This window comes from Vipera berus, assembly GCF_964194415.1.
Source record: "Vipera berus genome assembly, chromosome: 6".
Classification (NCBI taxonomy): domain Eukaryota; kingdom Metazoa; phylum Chordata; class Lepidosauria; order Squamata; family Viperidae; genus Vipera; species Vipera berus.
In genome coordinates, this window is record NC_138208.1 from 70,768,433 (window position 1) to 70,792,748 (window position 24,316).

At 38.5% G+C, this 24,316-nt stretch overlaps 1 protein-coding gene across 1 annotated transcript in view; it reads right to left on the reverse strand.

The window, feature by feature from the left end:
- TBXAS1 (thromboxane A synthase 1) overlaps positions 1-24,316 on the reverse strand; it is a 251,158-nt gene that overhangs the window by 221,295 nt on the left and 5,547 nt on the right. The window contains exon 2 of the mRNA XM_081331580.1: positions 9,043-9,162. Within this exon, the coding sequence (XP_081187706.1) occupies positions 9,043-9,140 (98 nt within the window). The 5' untranslated portion in view covers positions 9,141-9,162. The remainder of the gene's footprint in view (positions 1-9,042; positions 9,163-24,316) is intronic.

A 24,316-nucleotide genomic window follows, 5' to 3' on the forward strand; every position in this document is an offset into this window, starting at 1 on the left:
TCCAGAGTTACTTGCTTAGATGGGTGGCTATAGAAAATGGATGGATGGATGGATAAAGGTTAATTTACAAAAAAAGTGAAGTCCAGATTAGGCTAGTATGGATAAAGATAAGAATTTTTTCATAGCCTACTTTCATGTGAAATACCATTAAAGAACAACAAAAATAATATAAAGATAAAATGTGCTTCATTTTTCCAAGGATGGAAACATTTAAACTGGGGAAACCATACTTGGCTTTTAAAGGGCAAACATGGAGCACAGTTCAAAGGGATGGACAGGGCCAAGGCAAAATATTAATTAGACACAGCTGATAAAATTATTCCAGGATAATAATAATGTCCTCTTCTGCAACAATGAAAATTAAAATTTGGTGGCAGTTTCTGGACAAGCTCAGAAAGAGTGCATACTGGAGCCCTGGAGACCATATTGTACACCTCTCCACTGTCACACCTGAATGCACCATTCATATTCCAAGCAAAGCTGTTTAAAATACAGTATTGAATTTTAAGTTTTTATAGAAATTCTGAGTTCTCTAGATTTACCACTTTTGTGTGGACATCATAGAACCTTATCCTAAAGTAACAGGGCTAGTAACTGAATGGCTTACTTGTTCTTTTTCTATCCCTTTGACAGAATAAAACTATGCTTGGAGATTGTATACTACCTTTTGTTTTTATTTTTATTTCAAGTTTTTTTCATCGGGAGAAACAATGACACTTCCAATTGCATCTCTCTCTCTCACACACACAAAGTTTTATCTGATACGTTCCTTAAGCACACAACTTTCATTTCTGCCAAGGAATGCAAAACCCCCACCCCCCAAAACCCCCACCCCACCCCAGAACAAGAAAAACTATAATTTCCCCTCCTTTTCATTATTGTTTCACCTTCAATACTTGTTGCCTTTGGATCCTTTTTGCAACTGGATATATTCTTCACTGTTTAGACATTTTACAAAAAGCAGCTTTTTGGTGCCAAAAAGGAAGGAAGTGTTATAATTTATTTTTGCTCCCAATTGTCTTTGGAGTAGCTTTTAAAGAATGTATTTTTTAAAAAAGAGTTATGGCCAGTATCTGTACTACAAACTCAATTTTATCATTCCTAATGAAAATATATGAATGGCTCAAATTAGATTGTGCTAATATTAAATCAGAACAATTGTTTTTCTATGTACCATGTTTTCCCCATCCAGATGGATTCCTTTATAATGTATAAAGATAAATAATAAAGAAGAATTATTTCCTCCCAAAGCAAGGGCAGAAGCATTTAAAAAAAACAGTGTCCTAATGGGTACAATTATAGAGAGAAACTATTTTGCTTCCCAGCATGCTCTAACTTCAAGACCTTATGAGATGGATCAAAAAGAGTGGTCAATCTTTGGTTCCATGCTTGGTGACACCTCCCTTATGTTTTCCAATGCTGCCCTAGAGAGAGAGAATATATGTATTTATATGCATTCACAAAGGAACTGATTAACTAAAAAACAGTTCAGCAAAAACAACTGTGGGTCAGATTCTGGCAGTAATAAACCTCATGATGGGATATGGTAAAAAAAGACAGCAAATCTGGAGGAACATTGACTGTAAATAGCACATATTATCATATTTCTTATTACGGCTAGACTGAAAAATTCCTAAGAGCAGATATAGCTCTCTTAACCATAAGAAAATAAAAACTGACATACATAGTTTAGAGCAAGTATAACACTTATTTTTACTTCTTGGTTCACACAAACATTATACTGTTTGCTGGAAACGCTCATGAAATCCGATCACTATGACTTTACATAACTCTGTTACATGCGAACCAAGCCACTATGGCTTGTTCAACAAATCATAGTGAAACAGCTTATCTGAATATCTGAACTTAATCACTAGCTAAGTTCTTATATCAGATGAATAATTTAGCCAATTTTCACTAAATAAACCACAAGGGTCTGGATGCGCATATTTGCGAAGACAGAAATCGTGATTTACAAAGCATGTTGGCTGAGTTTATCCAAGATACTAAACCATATATCATAGCATGATTTAGTAACCCTCAACTCAAGACTATCCATCCATCTGGCCCAACTGTCATTCCAACTGCTCAGGTAGATGATTTTATTCAGCCCCCCCTTTAAAAAAAGTAATATGTGTGATGGGTGGCTATATGAAGATGATAGATAGATAGATAGATAGATGGATAGATAGATAGATAGATAGATAGATAGATAGATAGATAGATAGATAGATAGATAGATAGATAGATAGATAGATAGAGATAGATAGATAGATAGATAGATAGATAGATAGATAGATAGATAGATAGATAGATAGATAGATAGATAGATAGATAGATAGATAGATAGATAGATAGATAGATAGATAGATAGATAGATATTTAACCAGAAATGCTGGAAAATTAATTTGAGGTTTTCTGTAAATTCAGCCAAGAACTATGGTCTCACCATTCTGTACATGAATTCCACAGTGCAGTCTTTAAATCCCAGAGAGTAGAAACGGGGCTCAGTCTGGGCAAATTCAATTCCTGCCATAATACAAAATGGGCCAGTGGGCCAACAGAAGCCAGGACATCTTTATGTCTTTAAAAACTGTGTAATTGCATTTCTTACTGTCAAAACCTGAATCCTCCCTTTCCCTCCCCGTACTTCTTTGCCCCTTGGTCAATCTTTCAATTGAAAATTCCTAAAAGCAGGAAATTATTCTTCCCCCTTTCCCCCCCCCTTATATTGTAAACTTTTCTGTACCTTCAGACACTCTATTATCTCACCAAATGTGAAAAAATAAATTCCACTACTGTAAAATATAGAAAAGTGTCCCCAGATTCAACTCTCTACTAATTTTCTAGTTAGATCTAGTTCCACTATTTTTAAAATTTCTTATATATGGTGGCAACAGTGAGCTATGTTAGTATGAGGTTGAACTTTTCTTCTGCAAAGCTTCAATAAATAACACCAAACCAACTCATATCTATATTGAATTTGATATTTTTTTTGGTTACAGTAATTTAGATCCAGGCATTCTGGGGTATTTTCCCCCCAATGCTTAATATTTGCTTCCAAGAAACAGAATTTGGAAATATCATAACATACTAAAAAAACAGTGTTTGGGTAAAGAATCTGTTGGATATCAACATTTAAACTCCAAGAGAGAATCCATAAATCATGGAACATAAACAGTAATTGTTTTATTAGATAGAACCAGGGCAATGATGATTTTGAGAAAGTTAAACCATACTTTGGGGGCTCAACTGGCAAAAGAAAGCTCAGGAGCACATAGGTGGGAAACATGCAGAAGAGGCCTTCATCCTCCAAAGGATAGACAATGGCTAAAATGATGGTGATGATGATAATACACACACATACACACACACATTTGAGTTCTCTAGTAATTCTCATTATATTAAAAAATCCACCTTCAATTTTTGCAAAGCCTATACATATTAGCTGCTTTTTCTTCATAAGATTGCCCAAGACTCTTGAAGACTGTTGTCATCTAAGGTGAGTCTAGCTCAGGGGTCAGCAACCTGAAACAGTGAAAGAGCCACTCGGAACCGGTTCCCTCACAAAAGGAAAAACTGGGAGCCGCAAAAAATGTGTGCACATGCGCGTACATACGCACATGCGCAGAACAGGATTTGACTGAAGAGTGGAGCCAAGGCGAGATATGCACCTACCCTGCATATTTGAATTGATTGGTTGAACTTTTTTAGTCACACTTTTTTTTTGGACTGCACATGGCAGAGGACTGGAAGCCACAGGAGACGGCTGAAAGAGCCGCATGCAGCTCCGGAGCTGTGGGTTGCAGACCTGTGGCCTTACAAAGTAGTCAAATTAAATTAAACCAACAACTTATTCAGCCATTATTATTAAAATTATTATTAAAGCCATTATTCATCCAAAGTTTACCATAAATTCCATGATCCTCCTGGTCTAAGAAGTAAGGACACTGCAGCACTGATCACTTGTGGCTGATACTCAAACAACATTCTGCTGGATGTTTTTAAATAACGGTTTATTTAATACCAGTATAAGCCATTACCCCCCATTTGCTGGGACAATCTGTTTCTTACCTTATGCATCCATATTTATATTGCCATACGCCCTATACTATACCATCTGATCCTTGAAATCTGCTGTTGATATGTCCATCTCTCTTCAGCATAGGAGTGCCTGTTATACTGTATAGGTTGTACTATTTTTATCTCTGTGATATAGTAATATAAATACATGACAGCACCCAATAGTGAATTTCTCAATCTCCACCTGGGCTAGTACAGATGAAGAACAGGAGGAAGGAAATTTATTTATTTCAAGTTGCTGTGTTATATTTTCTTTCTACTGCTGGATTCAGCCGTTGCGCTGAGCTATGATTTTCAGAGCTCTGTTTCCACCTGCACAAAGAAACAAAGTCTACACCAAAAATGCAAGAGGAACATCAAGAGGGATCCATGTTCTAGAAACATATCACATGGGCTACTGGAATGCATTGCATTGCCCCTTGGACATAATCTGAAGCACAACACAGAAGTCAAGATTTGGGGGGATTGGTGTGGTTTACTGAGAATAAAGACCGTCCGTTTTGTGAATTCTACACTGCTTACAAGTTTCTTGATGGTGAGATCTAAAACTTGAGACCTAAGTATCTTAAGGAACACTTCCTCCAATCTATTTGAGCTTCAAAAACTTTCACTAAAGCTCTTCTCACCATGTCAGAGATTAGATTGATGGCAATAAAGAGACACTTTACTGTCTGTTGTCCTAGTGATGGAATTCTTTACAGTGGTACGTCTTAAGGTGCTGAGTGAATATAAATTTATTATGGCACGCATTTCAATCATTTGCATTTTAAAGAACTGGAAGGATGCTATATTTTAACCTGTGCTGTTTAAATGAATAATTCTGTTATTGATATTAACTGAGCTACTATATTAGGGATAGTGCTGTAGGTTTTGTTTAATTGCATAGTAAATTGTCCTTGGACAGAAGTAGAGGACTACAGGTAAATATACCTTTAATGATGTGAACTAGACAAAAATACAACTGGAGTAGCTTACCAACTGTGGCAAAAAGGTGATAAAATTAGGTGTGAGTCATTTAATGACTCCATTGCTTAGCAACAGACATTCTAGTCCCAATTGTGGTTGTAAATTGAGGACTATCTATATAACCACCTTTTGTGCTTCTAGTTCTGGTTGTAAGAGCCACTGTAATTCATCATCACAAATTTTCCTTGCCCCCCTCTGATCTCAAAGTAGCAATCCTGACACAGAAAGATCTCAGTTCTTCCAACCCAATTTATTGATATTTTTGTTACTCACATTCACATATTTCATTGAGCCACTTGTTTCAATGCTAACTAACCAATTTGTGATGCATATTTTTCAATTGCTTCCTGCTGCACAAGCAGAGAACCAACTTGGTTTTTTATTATCAAAAGAAATAGTGTGATTCTGGGATCATGAAACTATGCCGACATTGATATGTGATTTAACAACCACGTTGGCTGGGTTCTCATAACACGTTAAGCCAAAATTAGATAAGCCGTAGCAAAGTTGTGGTACACTATATTCCTGAATTAAACCCAAAGTCGTAATGAGGTCTCTTCAGTTTTGGCTTCATATACTGACTTGGAATTCTGCTGGTTGTAGCTCCAGCATACCCGGAGGGCATCAGACGGGGAAAGGATGGTTTGTTTTGGCAACTAGTCTTTAGGGTCTGAGGCAGATATATTTCCTGTTGACATTTTTCGTCAGCAATGGCCAGTACTGAATCTTGTGTGGCATGCAAATAATGGGTTCTGTAACTACACTGTGGTCTCTCCACACAGCCATTAAATGCAGTGAAGCAAAAAAGTCTCATGGTAGCAAGGACAGTGGGATTTTCCTCCCTTTTGCCAAACAAACATCTGTGAGGGTTTTGAGCCCAAAATCTGGCTATGTGGTTCTATGGAATTTAGTTGCTAATAGCATATTCTCTTCTACTAAACAAGAGACAAAGCTAAGCCATTTCTATGAAGAAGAAATACAAGGGAACTGAGTTCTATAACCAAAGAACTGACAAAAATACATAGAGCCAACAGCTAAGAAGTTGTTCGTTCAAAAAGCGCGAAGGTTATCTTTGCAGGGTAAATGACAAGTGACGCAAATGTTTTGCTACCAGCATTAGCCCAGGCACATCAAGGTTGCTTTTCACAGACCGCTTCTATCAACCAGCATATCATTTAAAGCGTGGCATTCCACGATATGTGCCTAACAAAGAGGCCATTTAAGACTCAGCTCTGCTTGTGCTAATCTTCCAAAACTGAGAAGGGAGACGTATCACAGCATTGTTTGGGTGTTTAACTTAACACTGGAGTGCTGGATCCAATAGTCTAATGCAGAACAGCGACAGTCCAAGAGAAAGGCTTATTACCACTGCTGAGAAACAAAACACATTTTTAAGCAGGATCAGATAAGGAACAGAATCTGAATCCACCGACTCCGTATATGAAAAAGTGAGATTAGCACCTGGGCTGAAAAATAAGCAGAAAAGGATGGAGGGAGACTTTATCTGAAACAGAAAATGGCAAGGTCACAATGAGTGCATCCAGTCAAGCTTCATTAAGTGCCCATTTCAAAATTATGAAACAAGCAAATTTGAAATGTACACCTCCTCTACACACACACACACACACACACACACACACACAGAGAGAGAGAGAGAGAGACATGGAGAGAGCGAGAGAGAGAGCACTACAACTCTGAACGATGTCTGAAAGCAGTGACAGCTTCTTCATAATACCAACCTTAGGGTACATTAAACTTTAAATGAGAGGCAAATTCCTGCATTAATTTTATCAAGGCATTCACAAGCAGGAGAAGGGAAGCCACAACTGGAATAAGCGCACCAAGGCCAGACAGTGGCAACTTAGCTCCATATTCAATTAAAGAGTTTCAAAATGAACTATTTATAGTAATAATACTGCACATGAGGAACTACATCACTCGTCATCCTCAAAAGTTCAAAAGCATTGATAACTTAATACTTTCTCATTTAAATCTCAGTATTTTCAGTGTGTGTTTATATATATATATATTAATCTTATCAAGGAGTGTGTGTGTGTGTGTGTGTGTGTGTGTGTGTGTGTGTGAAAGCATATTCTCATGCTTTCGTATTTATACATCCATCCATCCCTTTTAGATAACATTGCCTCAAAAAAACCCAGAGCATTATTTGTTGACTGATAGTGGACCAGAATGTTCAAAACCACGATTATCATAAACCAAGAAGCTGAGACTCTTTAGAGTCCCTTGATAACAATTTAAAACAATCTAAACTTAGCAAAGAACTGCTGACTTCAAGGACTACTAAAGAAAGTATCCCTGCTTAAGCACAGTCTCCTAAAACAGCTGTCCTAGGCACATCCATACATGCACCTCCTCATCTTTAGACCTACTTTGTGTTCCTGTAATTAGGTCCCCAAAGTAATGAAGATAAGCTCTCTTTGGAAAAAGTAGCTTTTGGAAAATCTAGGAATGCAAGGGAATATTTTTCAAAGAAGCATCCAGGTTATCCTTCTACCATTAAAGCAGAGTTAGTATGCTGCCAACAAACACCAGTGAATCTATAAACATTTTATTTGATATCTGCCAGGTGGTCCCTACTCTGACTATTAATTTTAATTTTTAATTGAAAATGGAAGGTTGTCATGCTACAAAGAAAAGTATAACCTACAGCATCTTGTTTTCAAGGTCCCCCAAAGGCCAATTGGCATTTAAAAAAAACAAAATAAAATGAGGATAGAGGGAATTGGTTCAGTGTTATATGTGGAAAAGTGTCCACTAACTACAAAAAAATCAAAGATACATTGGAGTGATATATGCAGAATCCTATATAGCTAGAACTGGTTTTATAGTAAATGGATGTTGTATGACAGGCTATATTCAGTCCTGTCGCCATTTTGTGAATAAGTGCCCCAACAATAGCTGTTTTGGGAGGAGACTTATGAAATGCTCTCAAAATTTCAAACGTGCTCAGAAGAACAAAAATACAGTAAAGTATTAATTGATAATAACAATAATAGCAATGATTATTAACAGCAGTACTATATACCACTATTCATACCCATAACATTTTACAGAAACCTGAGTCTACTTTAAAAAGTTTACAAGATAAGAATTGATTATAAACATTATAAAGCAGAAAATCTTTGGATAGCAAAAGATGATAGAGCTGGAAAAGTAAATTTCATAAGCAGAGAAATATGAGAAGAAATTTTTTTTTTGCAGCTGACAACTATTACTCATTTCGTTCCCATTATTTTGAAACAAAATAATCACATAAATATAAATTAATTCCTATGGAGACTTGGAAAAGAACAATTACCCAGTTTAAAGGTATTTAGAACAGTCATTTAATTATAGTATCAGTTTTCAATATATTTTGTTTTACTTATGGTTGTGAGTCTGTTTTTTGAAAAATTAAGTCAATCAATTTCTTTGTTTCCTTCTATTATTTGATCTCAATAATATAGCATAAAAGGCTCTTAGTTATTCTAATAGTTTATGTCAAGGGGAATCACAAACCACATATTGTTATGGAAATAATGTTGAATGGCATGTTTGAATCAGAGGTACAAAGAAAGATTTACACCAGCATCTACACAGAAACTCTTTCATAGGGTCTAATTAAAATTTAATTACCATAGTTTCAAACAAGCAACCAGTTGATAATGTTGATGAATTCCTGCAACTATAAATTTAACTATTTCTAATTTCACAAATATATTATTAGTCTTTAATATGGCATTCATAGTCACATATATTCAAATTTCTTGGATTATTTTAAAGGGATTATTTTAAAGTATTTATCAGAGGTAACCTTTTGCAGACCTGAGTCCACTTCTTGAGATGGACAGAGTCTGGCCTTTAAGTTGATAGTATCACAAGTCTGTGGATTTTTGCTCTTCAAAAATAATTTTAATTTGGAAACCAAACAGTCATGATCTCATTGTTCCTTTAAACTGTACTTGAGAAAGTTTAACTCATAACTCCACTTACCAAGCAAGGAGAGCCAACATTACCATCAGAAAAGTCAGTGTGGCTGTTGTAACAGTAGCCTCAATAAAGTCGAGCCTCAAGACATCTGTAAATCCCATTGTCTTCTGCTGGAGAAGCACTCTAGTCAAACAGGCAGAAAAAAAGAATGTTTCATTATTTAGGTGACAGACTTTCAACCGTTAATACAAATGACAAGCTACAGGAAAAGAGGAACCAAGGAAGTTATGTCAAAGTCACTCCAAAACCAAACACCAACTTTTCCTGTTCTTGCAGCTTTTGAGAGACAGAATCAAGGATTTCCTGCATTAGTAGGCCAAGACAATGCTTTTCCAATCCTCCCTTCAACGTTAACAACTACAGCAGCAATAAATATTTACATAAGTGCTGCCTGATATCACAGAGCTGGCATGTAGAGATGAATAAAGGATAAGAATGAACTAACCTGGCATAGATTTCAAAGCCCAGAGGGCAGTGGGTAAAAAAAAGAGAAATCAATGAGTTCTTCATCTCTGTTTAATAGAAAATATCTTACACAACATGAAGACTGTGGCCTTGCATTCTTGATTAATAGCAATACGTCTGGACAGACAGCTTTAAAAATAGGGTATCCAAAAACGTAAGCAAATTTTGAATGAGCCAAATTGCTCTTTGCAGACTTCTCGATATCTCTTTTCCCATCTGCACCTAAGTTGAGCAGAAATATCCTTGGCCATATCTGGCTTCCACTGTGTCTTTGTGGCATTCTCTTCATTGCATTCCTAGACTATGAAGACCAGCTTCAGTCATTTTTTTTTTGTATAGCTTTCTCCTCTAACAGCATTCATCAATAGAACCCAGGTTTGTAAAATCTGTGACACTTTGCCACTTTTTATCCTGGAGATAAAGTCAGATGATCAATAGTGGAAAGGAACAAAATATTGCCTTTTTCAGGCTGACAATGGAGCGTTTTTTTTGTTTGTTTTTTCATTCTTCCAGTCCATAGTGTGTCTCATCTGCTGCCATTCTGCTGTTGTCTCTTTAATGAGCTAGACACAACAATGATGCACTGCTAGTCGTTCAGGTCTATGCAATAGTGCTACACTGATCATCCAGTAACTATAGTTTAGTGCAAGGTTGAAGCAAGGTACTCATGAAATGCGGGAACCAACCCAATTCCCCCTCTAATTGTTCCCCAACAGAGTGTGGAGGAAACTGGAATTTCAGCGTTTATTGCTTATATTTATTGCTGTGACTAGGGGGGCTTTCGCCCAGGTTCGCCTGGTGCGCCAGTTGCGGCCCTATCTTAGCCGGGATGATTTATGCACAGTCACTCATGCGCTCGTGGCCTCTCGTCTGGACTACTGCAACGCTCTCTACATGGGGCTGCCCTTGAGGACCACCCGGAAGCTCCAACTGGTACAGAATGCAGCCGCGAGAGTTGTGTTGGGAGTCTCCCGATACTCCCACGTTACACCTTTGCTCTGTGAGCTGCATTGGTTGCCAGTTGCCTTCCGGGTGAGATTCAAGGTACTGGTAATGGTGTTCAAAGCCCTCCATGGCATGGGGCCGGAGTACCTTAGGGAACATCTGCTGCCGGCATCAAGCTCCCTGCGCCCTGTGCGTTCCCACAGAGAGGGCCTCCTCAGGGTGCCACCGATCAGAGAATGTCGATTGGTGGCCCCCAGGGGGAGATCCTTCTCTGTGGGCGCTCCGGAGCTGTGGAATCAGTTACCGGTAGAGCTCCGGATGGCGCCCGATCTTCGCTCCTTTCGTCGCGATCTCAAGACGTTTTTGTTTGTACAAGCCGGCCTAGCCTGATGGGGATTGGTGGGTTTTTTTATTTTTTGTATTCTTAATTTGATCTATGGGGTTTTATAATTGTATATTAATTGTTTTAACTTGGGCAATCATTTAATCTCTTTTTAATGTTTGTATTTTGCATTTTACTTTTGCCCTGTGAACTGCCCTGAGTCCTCAGGGAGAAGGGCGGTATAGAAATATTATTAAATTAAATTAAATTAAATTAAATTTAAAGAAAGAAAAGAATTCTGCTTAAAAATGCTGCTTCTGACTCAGCTTGTTCTATGACTTTGTTTTTTTAAAAAAAAATATTCAGTTCAGTTTTCAACAAAATAGGGTAGAGGAAGAGAACTAGGAAGAGTTTGGAGATGATACCAGAGTTTTGCACCCACACATGCACTGCGCTGCCACATTGCCTCGATTAGCAAATGTCTTTCCTGAAAGCCAGTGATGTGCAGAAGAGGGAGGATGTGAACTAATCTCTTTGCTTATCACATGTTCATATGTGCACAGACAGGACAGCACCATTCAGCAGTGAGTGAGGACAAAGCAATTGAGGGAGAATAGCGATCAGCGCCCAGGCAGCAAATGTCATCGTTTTCTGCTGAGTCAAGGATTGATAGTACTTTAATGCAGTAGTGGGAAAATGACCTACATTAAAAATCACGTCTAGAAATGAAAAAAAATGGTCTTTGTGGAAGTACCATGCTTGGCATCCAAAGAGGAGGTTAGCAAACATGTAAACATGTCCTCCACTGAGTAGATCACTGATTCATTCTAGTTCAGCACTAAATTATTTGAGTGGAAATAACCAGCTACCATTTAAGTCTTTTTCAAAAGTCTAAAAAAGTTAAAAACTAGCAGCACTGGAGATTAAATTTGGGAATATGCAATTGGCATCGAATGGTACTGTTGTGGCACTCAATTTATAGAAACCTAAGGAAATCCCCCAACAGAAAGGGCATATTCCAACTCTACTGCTATCAAGGTATATGTTGAAACCTAATTATTCATGCCACCCTTTGATTTCTCTCAGGTTTGTGTTTTATACATTTTAATATTATTTGATGTGCTTTACTGCACATTCCCTGACCATTCTTAACACAACAGATGAGGGGTCGCCAAAGCCCAGTCTGGGACCGGTACTGGGCCGCTGCATGCCAGCAACCAGTCCACACAAACAAGCAAAGCCCCATCTGCGGGATGCAGGCAGCACACAAAACCACGCCCCCTCCAGTCCATGGAAAAACCTCTCTCCACAGAACCTGTCCCTGGTGCCCAAAAGTCTGGGGACCTCTGCAATAGACTTTGCACAAATAAGAAGTCATATAATTTGTCACATACATCTGTTGAAGACTATGAGAACAGAACGTTGGATTACATAAACCAAGGTGAATTTAATCCAACATTTGTGCTAGATGACTTATCTAGAGTTTTAATAACATATCATGAGCATTTTCACAAAATGACTGCTATAGTGGACGTAATGTATTCATTGATGCAAAACTATCCATTGATGCCACATCCCTTTTAGCCACCCAAAATATTCTTCACCATCTTGGATAAGTGTTTTACTCCCTGGTGAGAAGATCCCCTTGTGAATAAAGTAAAGCATTTAAACATATTGCTGTGACTACTTCTGGTCAAGATATGAATGGAAAGGAGGTTTAGATCAGTGTTTCTCAAACTCAACAATTTTAAGATGTGAGGACCAACTCCCAGAATTTCCTAGTTGAGCTGGAAGTTTAAACTTGCTGACATTGAGATACACTTCTTTAGATTCAGCATGGGCAGCCTCAATCTATCTCTAGGCAGCACCTCAAAGACAGCAATAAATGCTCATAAAATGTTTGAGGAAGTGGCAAGACAGCTATAATATACCGTATTTTTCCATCTATAAGACACACCTGTGTATAAGACACTCTCCGGGCCGATCTGCTGTTGGACAAAGCACCAAATAGTTGAGCTAGCAAATCCATAAGTTCAGCCGGCAGAAGATCTTGCCCCCTCCCCACTCCTGTTAGTGGCAAGCCCACAGGGGCTTGACACCTGCACCGGGCGGCATGGCAACCCACACAGGAATGCCCTGGGCTGATGAGGTTACCATTATTTTTCCATGTATAAGACGCACCTGATTTTTGAAGAGGGTGTTTGCAGGAAAAAATAGCATCTTATACACGGAAAAATACAATAGTTCTACATGGTCACAGCATTCATAATGACTTAGTTTTAAATACATAATTCCTTTTACAAGCTACTAACAATTGTAGAAGCAGTGTTTGGATTCTCTGCCCAAGTCACTGCAATATTGCAATAGGTCTTACATGGGGCTGCCCTTGAAGACTGCTCAGAAGTTACAGCTGGTCCAGGATGAAGAACACAAGTAGTAATGGAGTACCTCAGTACAGCCATGTAACCTTCCTAATTGTACTGCATTTATTACTAGTAGGCTTCCAGATACAATTCAAGGTGATATTTATCGCCTACAAGGCAGCTTAAATGGCACAGGGCCTGGATATCTGAGGGACAGTTTTTCTCCAGTCGTCTCTGCCTATCCCATAAGAACCAAAAGAGTTGGCATACTTTCTCTGTCACCCTCTTGAACAGTTTTTCCCTTGAGGTTTTTTGGATTATTCTCCCTTGATTTGGATACTTAGGCTCTAATCATTCAGAGTGTGGCTTTATCAAATAATTGTTTGACATCATTATGCAAATTTTAAAATCTTAAAAGTCAGGTTTTTTGTACCTTCTTTGGCAAGTCTCAGAAACAAGTATTCTATATTTGTACTTCCATAAATATAAAGGCAGACCTTCAAAACAGCCTTTCAATTGATTTTATTGCTGTTTTTAATGCCTCTGGTTTAATTTGCATATTAGATGTTACTTTACATTTTACTGAAAGCATTGATAGAACTGGGAGTAAAATAAATTTATTCAATAATATAATTAATCTTAAAACACATATTTTATTTAAGATTTAAGGCTTCTCTAATTTTCTATTATATTATGTATTCTTATCACAACAAAGCACATGGACATATGCTCACTAAATCACCAATATAACAGAAGTCACTCCTAAGAAGACTGGCCCATACAATATCCAAACTAGAGTTTACCTTCTGTTCTAAAAAAAAAGGCATGCAGTGCCTTGCCTGTGTATTCCACAGATTAAGTAAAAAGATCAATGAGTTCACTAGCAGCTTTGCAAAGCATTTCTCACTTCCAATGTGTTGTGCCTGTGTTAACAGCATTAATAGCACCAATACTTCCAACTGCAAATCTAAATCAATAAATGCATTGCCACATCACTGTGGTCCAGAAAGCACCTGCTCCAAAACAGGAAAATTGCAATCAACCAACTCTTCCCTATCGAGTGATTGGACTGTTCTCCTCAAGTCAGTGTCAATATTTTTTTTATTGTATCCTTTGCCAGCACTATTTGATTCTACATGAACAACCCACGTCACGCAAAAAAGCAGTAGTTATGGCAAGCAGGATACAGGAAATCTTGAACTTAGGAGGTTGCTTTGCATTGTGCCAAAGCATTTGGCATGTTGATCCCACTACTGGCAGCTCTGACTGGCAGCAGCTCTCTAAGGTTTCAAGAAGGCAATTTTCCCAGCTTCTGGTACTTGAGATTATAAAGAAATCAGCCATTGTCAGAGGTTAGGATCAGGGCATCATGCAAGGCATCCCTTGGGAGATAAATTGTGGCAGCAAGAATTACCAAGCTGCTGCAGCAAGAAGGAAGCAAGGCCAGGATATGCAAAGACTCAGAGAGCTTCTAGAAGTGTGCTTCTCAACCTGAACAACTTTAAAATGTGTGGACTTCAACTCCCAGAATTCCCAAGCCAGCATTTGTTGAATCCCACACATCTTAAAACTGCTGAAGCTGAGAAACATAGGGAGAGATCTTTGAAACTGCCAGCTTTCCATATTACAAGTTTGGCGCTAGACAGCTACAAATGCAAAAACAAAAAAAAACAAAACGACACCCAGCTTTTTAATATTTGGAAGAGGTAGCTGAGCAGAGAAAAATGTTTAGAGCGTAAAATATTGTTCCTTAAGTACTTCCCTGTTGAACGGAGGTCTTTTATTTATTTCCCTTTCCAATAATTCCTCCTCTTCTACAGAATTTCTCTAGAAGCACCAACTGGAACTTCTGAATTATGTAAAAAGAAAAAGCAACACATCCAAAGATAAATTTAGTTTGATTATGTGTTTTACTAAGAAACAGAACTGGAATTTAAGAGAATTGGGAGCCCAGTCCTTATCTCAATTTAATAATACAATTTTGTGATTTTATATTAAAAAAAAATTTGAGGACCACAATTTCTTTATGGCAATGTGTAGTGCTTCACCAACTTTAAAGTCATAAGCAAGTTGTGAGTCACTGCACCTCAGGCCCTTCCTGGTCCACAATCTCAGTGGGAAACGTTTACACTGATGCTTTTTTCTGCTTCTTTCCTTCTGCAAATATGAAAGTATTTCTGAATAGCTATTTAAAAAAGAAAATACCATAAAGTCAACACTTTCGTCTCATTAAACTCAGATTAACTTCAGAAAATGTACAAGAGCCTCCCAATGTTAACCTAGTTAGCTAGAATAAGGAGAAGAATGCTAATTCTAAGTCCAAAACACATTTACCTGCAAATGAAGAACTTCTTAATTATATTGGAGGAAATTAATTTGACAGCATTTTTTTTAGTGCCAGTTGGCATTTTTTCACAGTGCCTACAATGCTTTCAGAAGAGAACTTCCCCTCCCCCGCAAAAAGGGGGGGAAGGGAAAAAAAGAAAAGGATGGATTAAATTACCCTCACCCTTCATTTATTTATTTATTTATTTATTTATTTCGACTTATATACCGCCCTTTTCCCGAGGGACTCAGGGCGGTTTACAGGGCAAATTAAAACAGTACAATATATACAGGTTAGAATAAAATAAAATTAAATAGCCCCAAAATAATTAAAAATTAAAACCTTAACCCAAAACCCTCAGTCCAGGAGTTAATCTTTGTTCTTCAATAAAAGAAAAATCAACTATGAGCTCAAGAACTTGAAGCATTAGAAATGAATGATAAAAAGCTATATAAGAATTTAATAAAGTTATAAATGAATCAAGGGACTACACAATATGGAATATTAGGTTTTTTGCCTCAACATTTTGAAAACAATTATATATGCAAACTCAGTACATCAGCCCTAATAGGATACTATCTGCATTAAATTTCTAAGCCTGCCTTCTCCAGCCAGAATTCCCCCATCTGATTTGCATGTCATAGAATAGAATAGAATAGAATAGAATAGAATAGAATAGAATAGAATAGAATAGAATAGAATAGAATAGAATAGAATAGAATAGAATAGAATAGAATAGAATAGAATAGAATAGAATAGTTGGAAGAGACCTTGTAGGTCTTCTAGTCCAGTCCCCCGCTCAAGCAGGAGAACCTATACTATCTCAGACAAGTAAACGACCAGTCTCTTCTTAAAAACTTCCAGTGATAGAGTGCCCACAATTTCTGAAGGCAAGCTGTCCATTGATTAATTGTCCTCACTGTTAGGAACTTTCTCCTTAATTCCAACTATTGTTTCTTGTCCTGCCCTCTGGTGCTTTGGAGAATAGTTTGATGTCCTCTTCTTTGTGGCAGCACCTCAAATACTGGAATACTGCTATCATGTCACCCCTATTTCTTCTTTTCTTCAGACTAGCCAAACCCAAGTCCTGCAGCCGTTCTTCATATGTTTTAGTCTACAAGCCTTGGATCATCTTAGTTGCTCTTCTCTGAACTTTTTCCAAAGTCTCAACATCTTTTTTGTAGTGTGGTAACCAAAATTGGTTGCAGTATTCCAGATGTGGTCTCACTAGGGTTTTATAAAGTAGTACTAATACTTCAAGTGATCTTGATTGTTTATACAACCCAGGATTCTATTTTTGACTGCTGGTCCACATTGCTGGCTCATAGTCAAGTGATCATCCAGTAGGACTCCAAGGTCCCTCTCACAGTTACTGTTTTTAAACCAGATTCACCTAATCTGTACTTATATCTTTGATTTTTCCTGCCCAAATGTGAAACTTTACTTTTCTCCACATTAAAACTCATTTTGTTGGGTAGGGCCCATTGTTCCAGTTTGCCAAGATCTTTTTGAACTTGTCTTCTGGGGTGTTGGCTATTCCTGCCAGTTTAGTGTCATCTGCAAATTTGATGAGTTCCGCTTCTATTCCCTCATCTAAGTCATTGATGAAGATATTGAAGAGTACTGGGCCTAAGACAGAGCCTTGTAGTACCCCACTGCTTACTTCTTCATGTGGATGTAGTACCATTGAAGACTAATCATTGAGTACGGTTTGTCAGCCATCTGGTGGTGATGTTGTCTATTCCACCTTTTTCTAGCTTACCAAGCAGTACACTGTGGTCCACTTTGTTGAATGCCTTACTGAAATCTAAGTGTACTATGTCCACAGTGCTTCGCTGGTCTATTAATTTGGTCACTTTATCAAAGAAAGAAATAAGATTGGTTTGGCATGATCTGTTTTTAACAAACCTGTGCTAGTACCATTTATAACTTTGTTTGCTTCCAGTTGTTCAGCTGTTTTTTGATTATCTTTTCCAGGTTCTTCCCAGGTATTGATATTAGACTGATTGGTCTGTAGTTTCCTGGGTCTGTTTTTTTTTTCCTTTCTTGAAATGGGAACTACATCAGCCCTTTTCCAATCCTCAGGTACTTCCCTGGTGCTCCAGGATTTTTGAAAGATATGGTACAATGGTTCTGAGATAGCATTTGCCAGCTCCTTCAAAACTCTGGGATGTAATCTGTCAGGTTCTGGTGATTTATATTTGTCAAGATCAGATAGATGTTCTCTTATCATTTTCTTGCTTATTTTTTGTTTCTAGTTTGTCTTTTGCAGTATTTTTTGGGTATGTGAAATTGCAGTTGATCCCTGACTTTTCTAAAATGTGGCACACAGACACCGTTTTCCAATGTGTGCAACTGGATTACAGTACAGCCTTTCTCTGGAAGTGAAACTTACTCTGATATTGTTAACCTTCTATTACAAAACATAGAAATTTTTCAGAATCCTTGTAGAGAAAAAGAGGATGCCACTAAATACATACTTATTACTTATAAGATTTTTCCATTTTTTTTACAAATGGGTTAATTTCTATTGAATTATCTTGAGCACTGTATTTATATTCTTATATAGTGTTACTTTGCTATTAACTATCAACAGTCTTGTTTGATTGCAACTGTATGCAAATCTCATCAACAAAAGAATCCCCAGGGTAACTTCAAAGAGGCATTTTATTCATTTATTTTACTAGGTTTTCATGCTGCTCCAGTTGTCAACCTGTGTGTTAACCTATTTTGCAGCAATACCTACACTGGTCAACCTTCAGGTTTTTTACCATCAGGTAAGATAGTTAAAAGGGACGCAGTGGCTCAGTGGGTTAGGACGCTGAGCTTGTCGATCAGAAGGTCGGCAGTTTGGCGGGTCGAATCCCGAGTGCCGCGTAACAGAGTGAGTGCCTGTTACTCGTCCCAGCTTCTGCCAACCTAGCAGTTCGAAAGCACATAAAAATGCAAGTAGAAAAATAGGGACCACTACGGTGGGAAGGTAACAGCGTTCTGTGCGCCTTTGGTGTCTAGTCATGCTGGCCACATGACCACGGAGACGTCCTCGGACAAGCACTGGCTTTTCGGCTTTGAAACGGAGATGAGCACCAGCCCCTAGAGTCGGAAACGACTAGCACGCACGTGCGGGGGAACCTTTACCTTTACCTTTAAGAAAGTTAAAACACCTGGGGAGGATGTAAAGGGAGAGAGAATTTGACTAGTGTTATTGTGAGGTCTGCAGCAGATTAGTCAATTGCTGTAAGAATCTGCAGACATGCAAATTGGGTCCTATCAGATGCAGACATGATGTAAGGTATTATAAAATGTGTTTTCCACCTACCAAGTTCTGATGTTAACAGATCGATTTTATGATATTCACACTAGAGGGTTTTTTTTAGCTTCCTCCTAGCAAACTTTGGAGACCTCTAAGTAAGGACTGTACCAGCTGCTCAGTTCACAACCTCTTGCTTTATATAAACCATTGCATCATCCTTTAAGGCTCTTGCAGGCCACCACATAAAATAGGCATCAGTAGTGTAATGCCTATGAATGAACAAACACTTTTATAAAATCTTTTATTTTTTTTTATAATGCATAGTATTTGCTGACATTCAGAAATCTCATTATTGTAGGTTGGGGGTCCCCAATTCCTGGGCCATGGCCCGTTTGGAACTGGGCCACAGAAGTGCATGCATGCATGCAGCTCCACTTGTGCAAGCAGTGGGAGAACGCACATGCAACTCCCATTTGTGTGAGCAGCAGGTGCACATGCTCACTGCTTACATAAATGGGAGTTGCACGCACGCTGCTCACACAGAACCATCTCTTCCACCCCAGTCCGCAAAGCCTGAACACTGCTGTAGGTGTTCTTGCCTGGTCACTTACAAGGTGTAATAGTATGTGAGAAAGACTTTGGGAGACTGGGCAAAGAGATGCTGCCAAGGGAACGATTAGGTAAGAGACAGCATAGCCTGCAACTGGGTAGTAGCTAAGGTAAGAGGCTCAGAAGAGACCCTCCCTAGTTTCTTGGCAGTAAAGGAGAAGTGGGGGAGTGGAGAATTTAATTCCATACTTGCAAGATTCTGTCAGTGTAGGTTTACAATAAAGTGGAAATATCTGATTGTGGTTCCTGTCTGGTTTATTCTGCAAGGCTGATATCAGGTTAAGCAAAAGTGTTAAAATTGTTTACCAAGTTCAGGCTTCTGGATGGCAAGGCGACGCCGGAGGCAGCCATTTCTTGGCTGTCAGCCTCGCGGCTCCGTAGAGCTGCTGAAAACAGCGTCAATCAGCTGTTCGGCGGCTCGGAAGCCCCCACCTCGGGAGAAGAGGAGGGGGTGAGCGTCCAGGTAGGGGTAGAGCTCTCCGGGGCCGTCAGAACTTAGAGTTTTGGCGGCGGAAGGATTGAGCCCCCCCGAAGCCTGGGCATGCTCCGGACTGCGAGGCGCCTCTGCTCCGGGTTTTTTTGGAGCAGAACAGGGCGTTCGCAACCATCCCTGCTAGCAAGGAAGAGCTTTTGAGAACAAGGATGCAGGCAGAGCGATGAAGGAGATTTTGGTGAAGATGATGTTTTGATCTTTAACTCAATGGACTTTGCTGAATCTGTAAGTGAAAGTGCGTAGTTAACAATAGAGGGTGAAAATGGCGGCTATATCTTCTAAAGTTTCTGCCCTGAGGCAGCAGTCTTCGGTGAAAACTTCATTGTCCTCTGCATCTGAATCTGCATCAGCTTTTACAGCAAAAGATTTGCAGAATCTGTTGCAAGAGACTATGGAAAAGCAAATGCAGCAATTTGTTGAGATAATGGAGAAAAAGTTGGAGAAGTTTACAGAGAAATTAAAAGAAATGAGAGCAGACATCACATCTGCAATACAAAGCATGGTTAAAAGTATTGAGATTTTGGATGAAAGAGTGGAAGATCTTGCTCAAAATGATATTAGATTGGAAGCCAAAATGACAGAAACTGAAAATGTAATAGAGAAAATGGATTATGATTTGATTTCGACACAGTATTCTCAGATGGAGTTTGCTTTAAGAATCAGAGGCCTAATAGAAAATCCTAAGGAAAATTTGGTGAAAATGGTTTCTGAGGCTTTGGAAGGGGTGTTGAAGCGACCAGCAGATGAAACTATGCAAGATATAGATAAAATCTTCCGTGTTAATTCGTGGATCGCAAGACAAAGGAAACTACCCAGAGATGTGGTGGTTTATTTTACAAAGAGAATGATTAGAAATGAAGTTATCCAGGCCTCCTACAATATTGATTTTGTAATTGCTGAGCAAAAAGTTCTGATTTTAAAAGAGATCCCTGCAAAGATTTTAAGAAAAAGGAAGGAATTTGCTTTTTTGACACAAGAATTGAGACGACGTGATATTAAGTTTAGATGGCAAATACCAGTGGGTATGGTGGTGAACTATGAAGGTACGAGGTACTGTTTTACCACGGAGATTCAGGCACGCGATTTCTACAGTAATGTTTTAAAAGCAGTCCCCATACCATCTTTGGAATCTACAAAGAAAAAAGGTGAGAGAGAGTCTCAACGTTCCAGAGAGAATCCACAAGTTGCTGAAGCGTTAATGCAGACAGATATGAAAGATACAGGAGTGGGTCAAATTTCATTATCACTGGAGAAGGCCAGAAATTGGAAGAGGCGTGCTACTTCTGGACGAATGAATCAAGCCTGAAGATTTAGTCACATAACTGTAAGAGACAATAATGTAATAAGGATTATGGGAATTGGAATTGCTAGAAGGACTAAATATTTGGGGATATATTTTTTACCCTTATAAAATAATTATGTAATATTTCGTGTTGCTTTAGTTCTAAGATGATTATGAAAAGTTAATTGGGAAGATTTGTAGTATTGTTTATTGATATTCTGTAGGTTATGATTTGTTATTTGGATGAAAAATTTTAAGCTTTTAGTTGGATAGAAGAATAGTTTTATAAAATTGATATTAATTGTTTTCTTTGTGATTGAAGTTAATTTGTAATATTTTTATGGGTAATATTGGAATAGGTAATAGAATATAAGAATATAAGAATGATGTAATCTATGGCATTTTAAGTTGTATAACACATTAGGATAATGTGAATTTAAAGCTTAGTTGGAATGAGGAATAGTTTTAGACAATTGTTATAAATTGGTTTATTTGAGATTGTTTTTATTGGGTATCAGATTGGAAGGTATTATTTTGTATTTGAATAATCATTGATATGATATATATATATGTATGTTTGGAATTTACCTATATGAGTTAAAGTTTGATAGTTTGAATAGTTTAGGATTGTTTGTGTAAGTTAGATCATGATTGTTTGTATTTTTATACCCTGTGTTTTGGTATTAGATTGGAAAGTATTATTTTGTATTTGTATAATTATTGATATGATACATATATATATGTTTGGAGTTTTCTTATATGAGTTAAAGTTCGGTAGTTTAAATAGTTTAGGATTGTTTGCGTAAGTTAGATTATGATTGTTTGTATTTTTATACCCTGTATTTTGCTCAGGGAAGCGGGGGGGAGGGGAAAGGGAGGGAGGGGTTGGGGAGGGTTGGGGAGGGGGAAGAGGGTGGGGGGGAGTGGGTTGGGAGGTGTTTTTTTTTTTGGTTTGTTAAAGATAAAATGTATTGTAAAACTTTTTTCCCCTTCATGGATTACTGCCTTGTCGTGGCGAAGGGGCTTGCGTAATTCAATGAAGCTATGAGCTATGCCGTGCAGGGCCACCCAAGACGGACAGGTCATAGCAGAGAGTTCTGACAAAACGTGATCCACTGGAGAAGGAAATGGCAAACCACTCCAGTATCTTTGCCATGAAAACCCTATGGACAGTACCAAAAGGCAAAACGATATGACGCTGGAAGATGAGCCCCTCAGGTCGGAAGGTGTCCAATATGCTACTGGGGAAGAGCAGAGGGCTAGTACTAGTAGCGCCAGAAAGAATGAAGCGACTGGGCCAAAGCCGAAAGGACGCTCAGCTGTGGATATGTCTGGTGGTGAAAGGAAAGTCCGATGCTGTAAAGATTTTTTCTCCATAGGAACCTGGAATGTAAGATCCATGAATCAAGGAAAACTGGACGTGGTCAAACAAGAGATGACAAGACTGAACATTGACATCTTAGGTATCAGCGAACTAAAATGGACAGGAATGGGTGAATTTAATTCAGATGACCATCAGGTATACTACTGTGGGCAAGAATCCTTCAGAAGAAATGGAGTAGCCTTCATAGTCAATAAAAGAGTAGGAAAAGCAATACTGGGATACAATCCTCAAAATGACAGAATGATCTCAGTTCGAATCCAAGGCAAACCATTCAATATCACAGTAGTCCAGGTCTATGCCCCAACCACCAGTGCTGAAGAGGATGAAATTGACCAGTTCTATGAAGCACTACAGCACCTTATAGAACTAACACCAAAAAATGATGTTCTTATCATCATGGGGGATTGGAATGCTAAAGTAGGAAGCCAAAAGATAACTGGAATAACAGGCAAGTTTGGCCTTGGAGTGCAAAATGAAGCAGGGCACAGGCTGATAGAATTCTGTCAAGAGAATACAATGGTCATAGCAAACACTCTTTTCCAACAACCCAAGAGACAGCTCTACACATGGACATCACCAGATAGTCAACACAGAAATCAGATTGACTATATGCTCTGCAGCCAAAGATGGAGAAGCTCTATACAGTCAGTAAAAACAAGACCCGGAGCTGACTGTGGCTCAGACCATGAGCTTCTCCTTGGAAAGTTTAGGCTTAAACTGAAGAAAGTAGGGAAAAGCACTAGGCCACTCAGGTATGAATTAAATCATATCCCTGTTGAATATACAGTAGAGGTGACAAATAGATTTAAGGAATTAGATCTGATAGACAGAGTGCCTGAAGAACTATGGACAGAGGTTCGCGACATTGTACAACAGGTAGCAACCAAAACCATCCCAAAGAAAAAGAAATGCAAGAAAGCAAAATGGCTGTCTGAGGAAGCTTTGCAAATAGCTGAGGAAAGGAGGGAAGCGAAAGGCAAGGGAGAAAAAGAAAGATACACCCAATTGAATGCAGAATTCCAGAGAATAGCTAGAAGAGATAAGAATGCCTTCTTAAATGAACAGTGCAAAGAAATAGAAGAAAATAATAGAATAGGGAGGACCAGAGATCTTTTCAAGAAAATTGGAGAAATGAAGGGAACGTGTAATGCAAAAATGGGCATGATAAAGGACCAAAATGGCAGGGACCTAACAGAGGCAGAAGAGATTAAGAAGAGGTGGCAAAATTACACAGAAGAACTATACAAGAATGAGCTTAATGTCCCTGATAATCACAATGAGGTGGTCACTGACCTCGAGCCAGACATCCTAGAATGTGAAGTGAAGTGGGCCTTAGAAAAGCTGAGCAACAACAAAGCTAGTGGAAGTGACAGTATTCCAGCTGAGCTATTCAAAATCTTAAAAGACAATGCAGTAAAAGTGCTACACTCAATTTGCCAGCAAATTTGGAAAACTCAACAATGGCCACAGGATTGGAAAAGATCAGTTTACATTCCAATTCCAAAGAAAGGCAGTGCCAAAGAATGTTCAAACTATCGCACCATTGCACTCATTTCTCATGCTAGTAAAGTCATGCTTAAAATCCTACAAGCTAGACTTCAGCAGTATGTGGATCGAGAACTACCAGAAGTGCAGGCAGGATTTCGAAGAGGCAGAGGAACTAGAGATCAAATTGCCAACATACGCTGGATCATGGAGAAAGCTAGGGAGTTCCAGAAAAACATCTACTTCTGCTTCATTGACTATGCTAAAGCCTTTGATTGTGTGGATCATAACAAACTGTGGCAAGTTCTTAAAGAGATGGGAGTACCAGACCATCTTATTTGTCTCTTGAG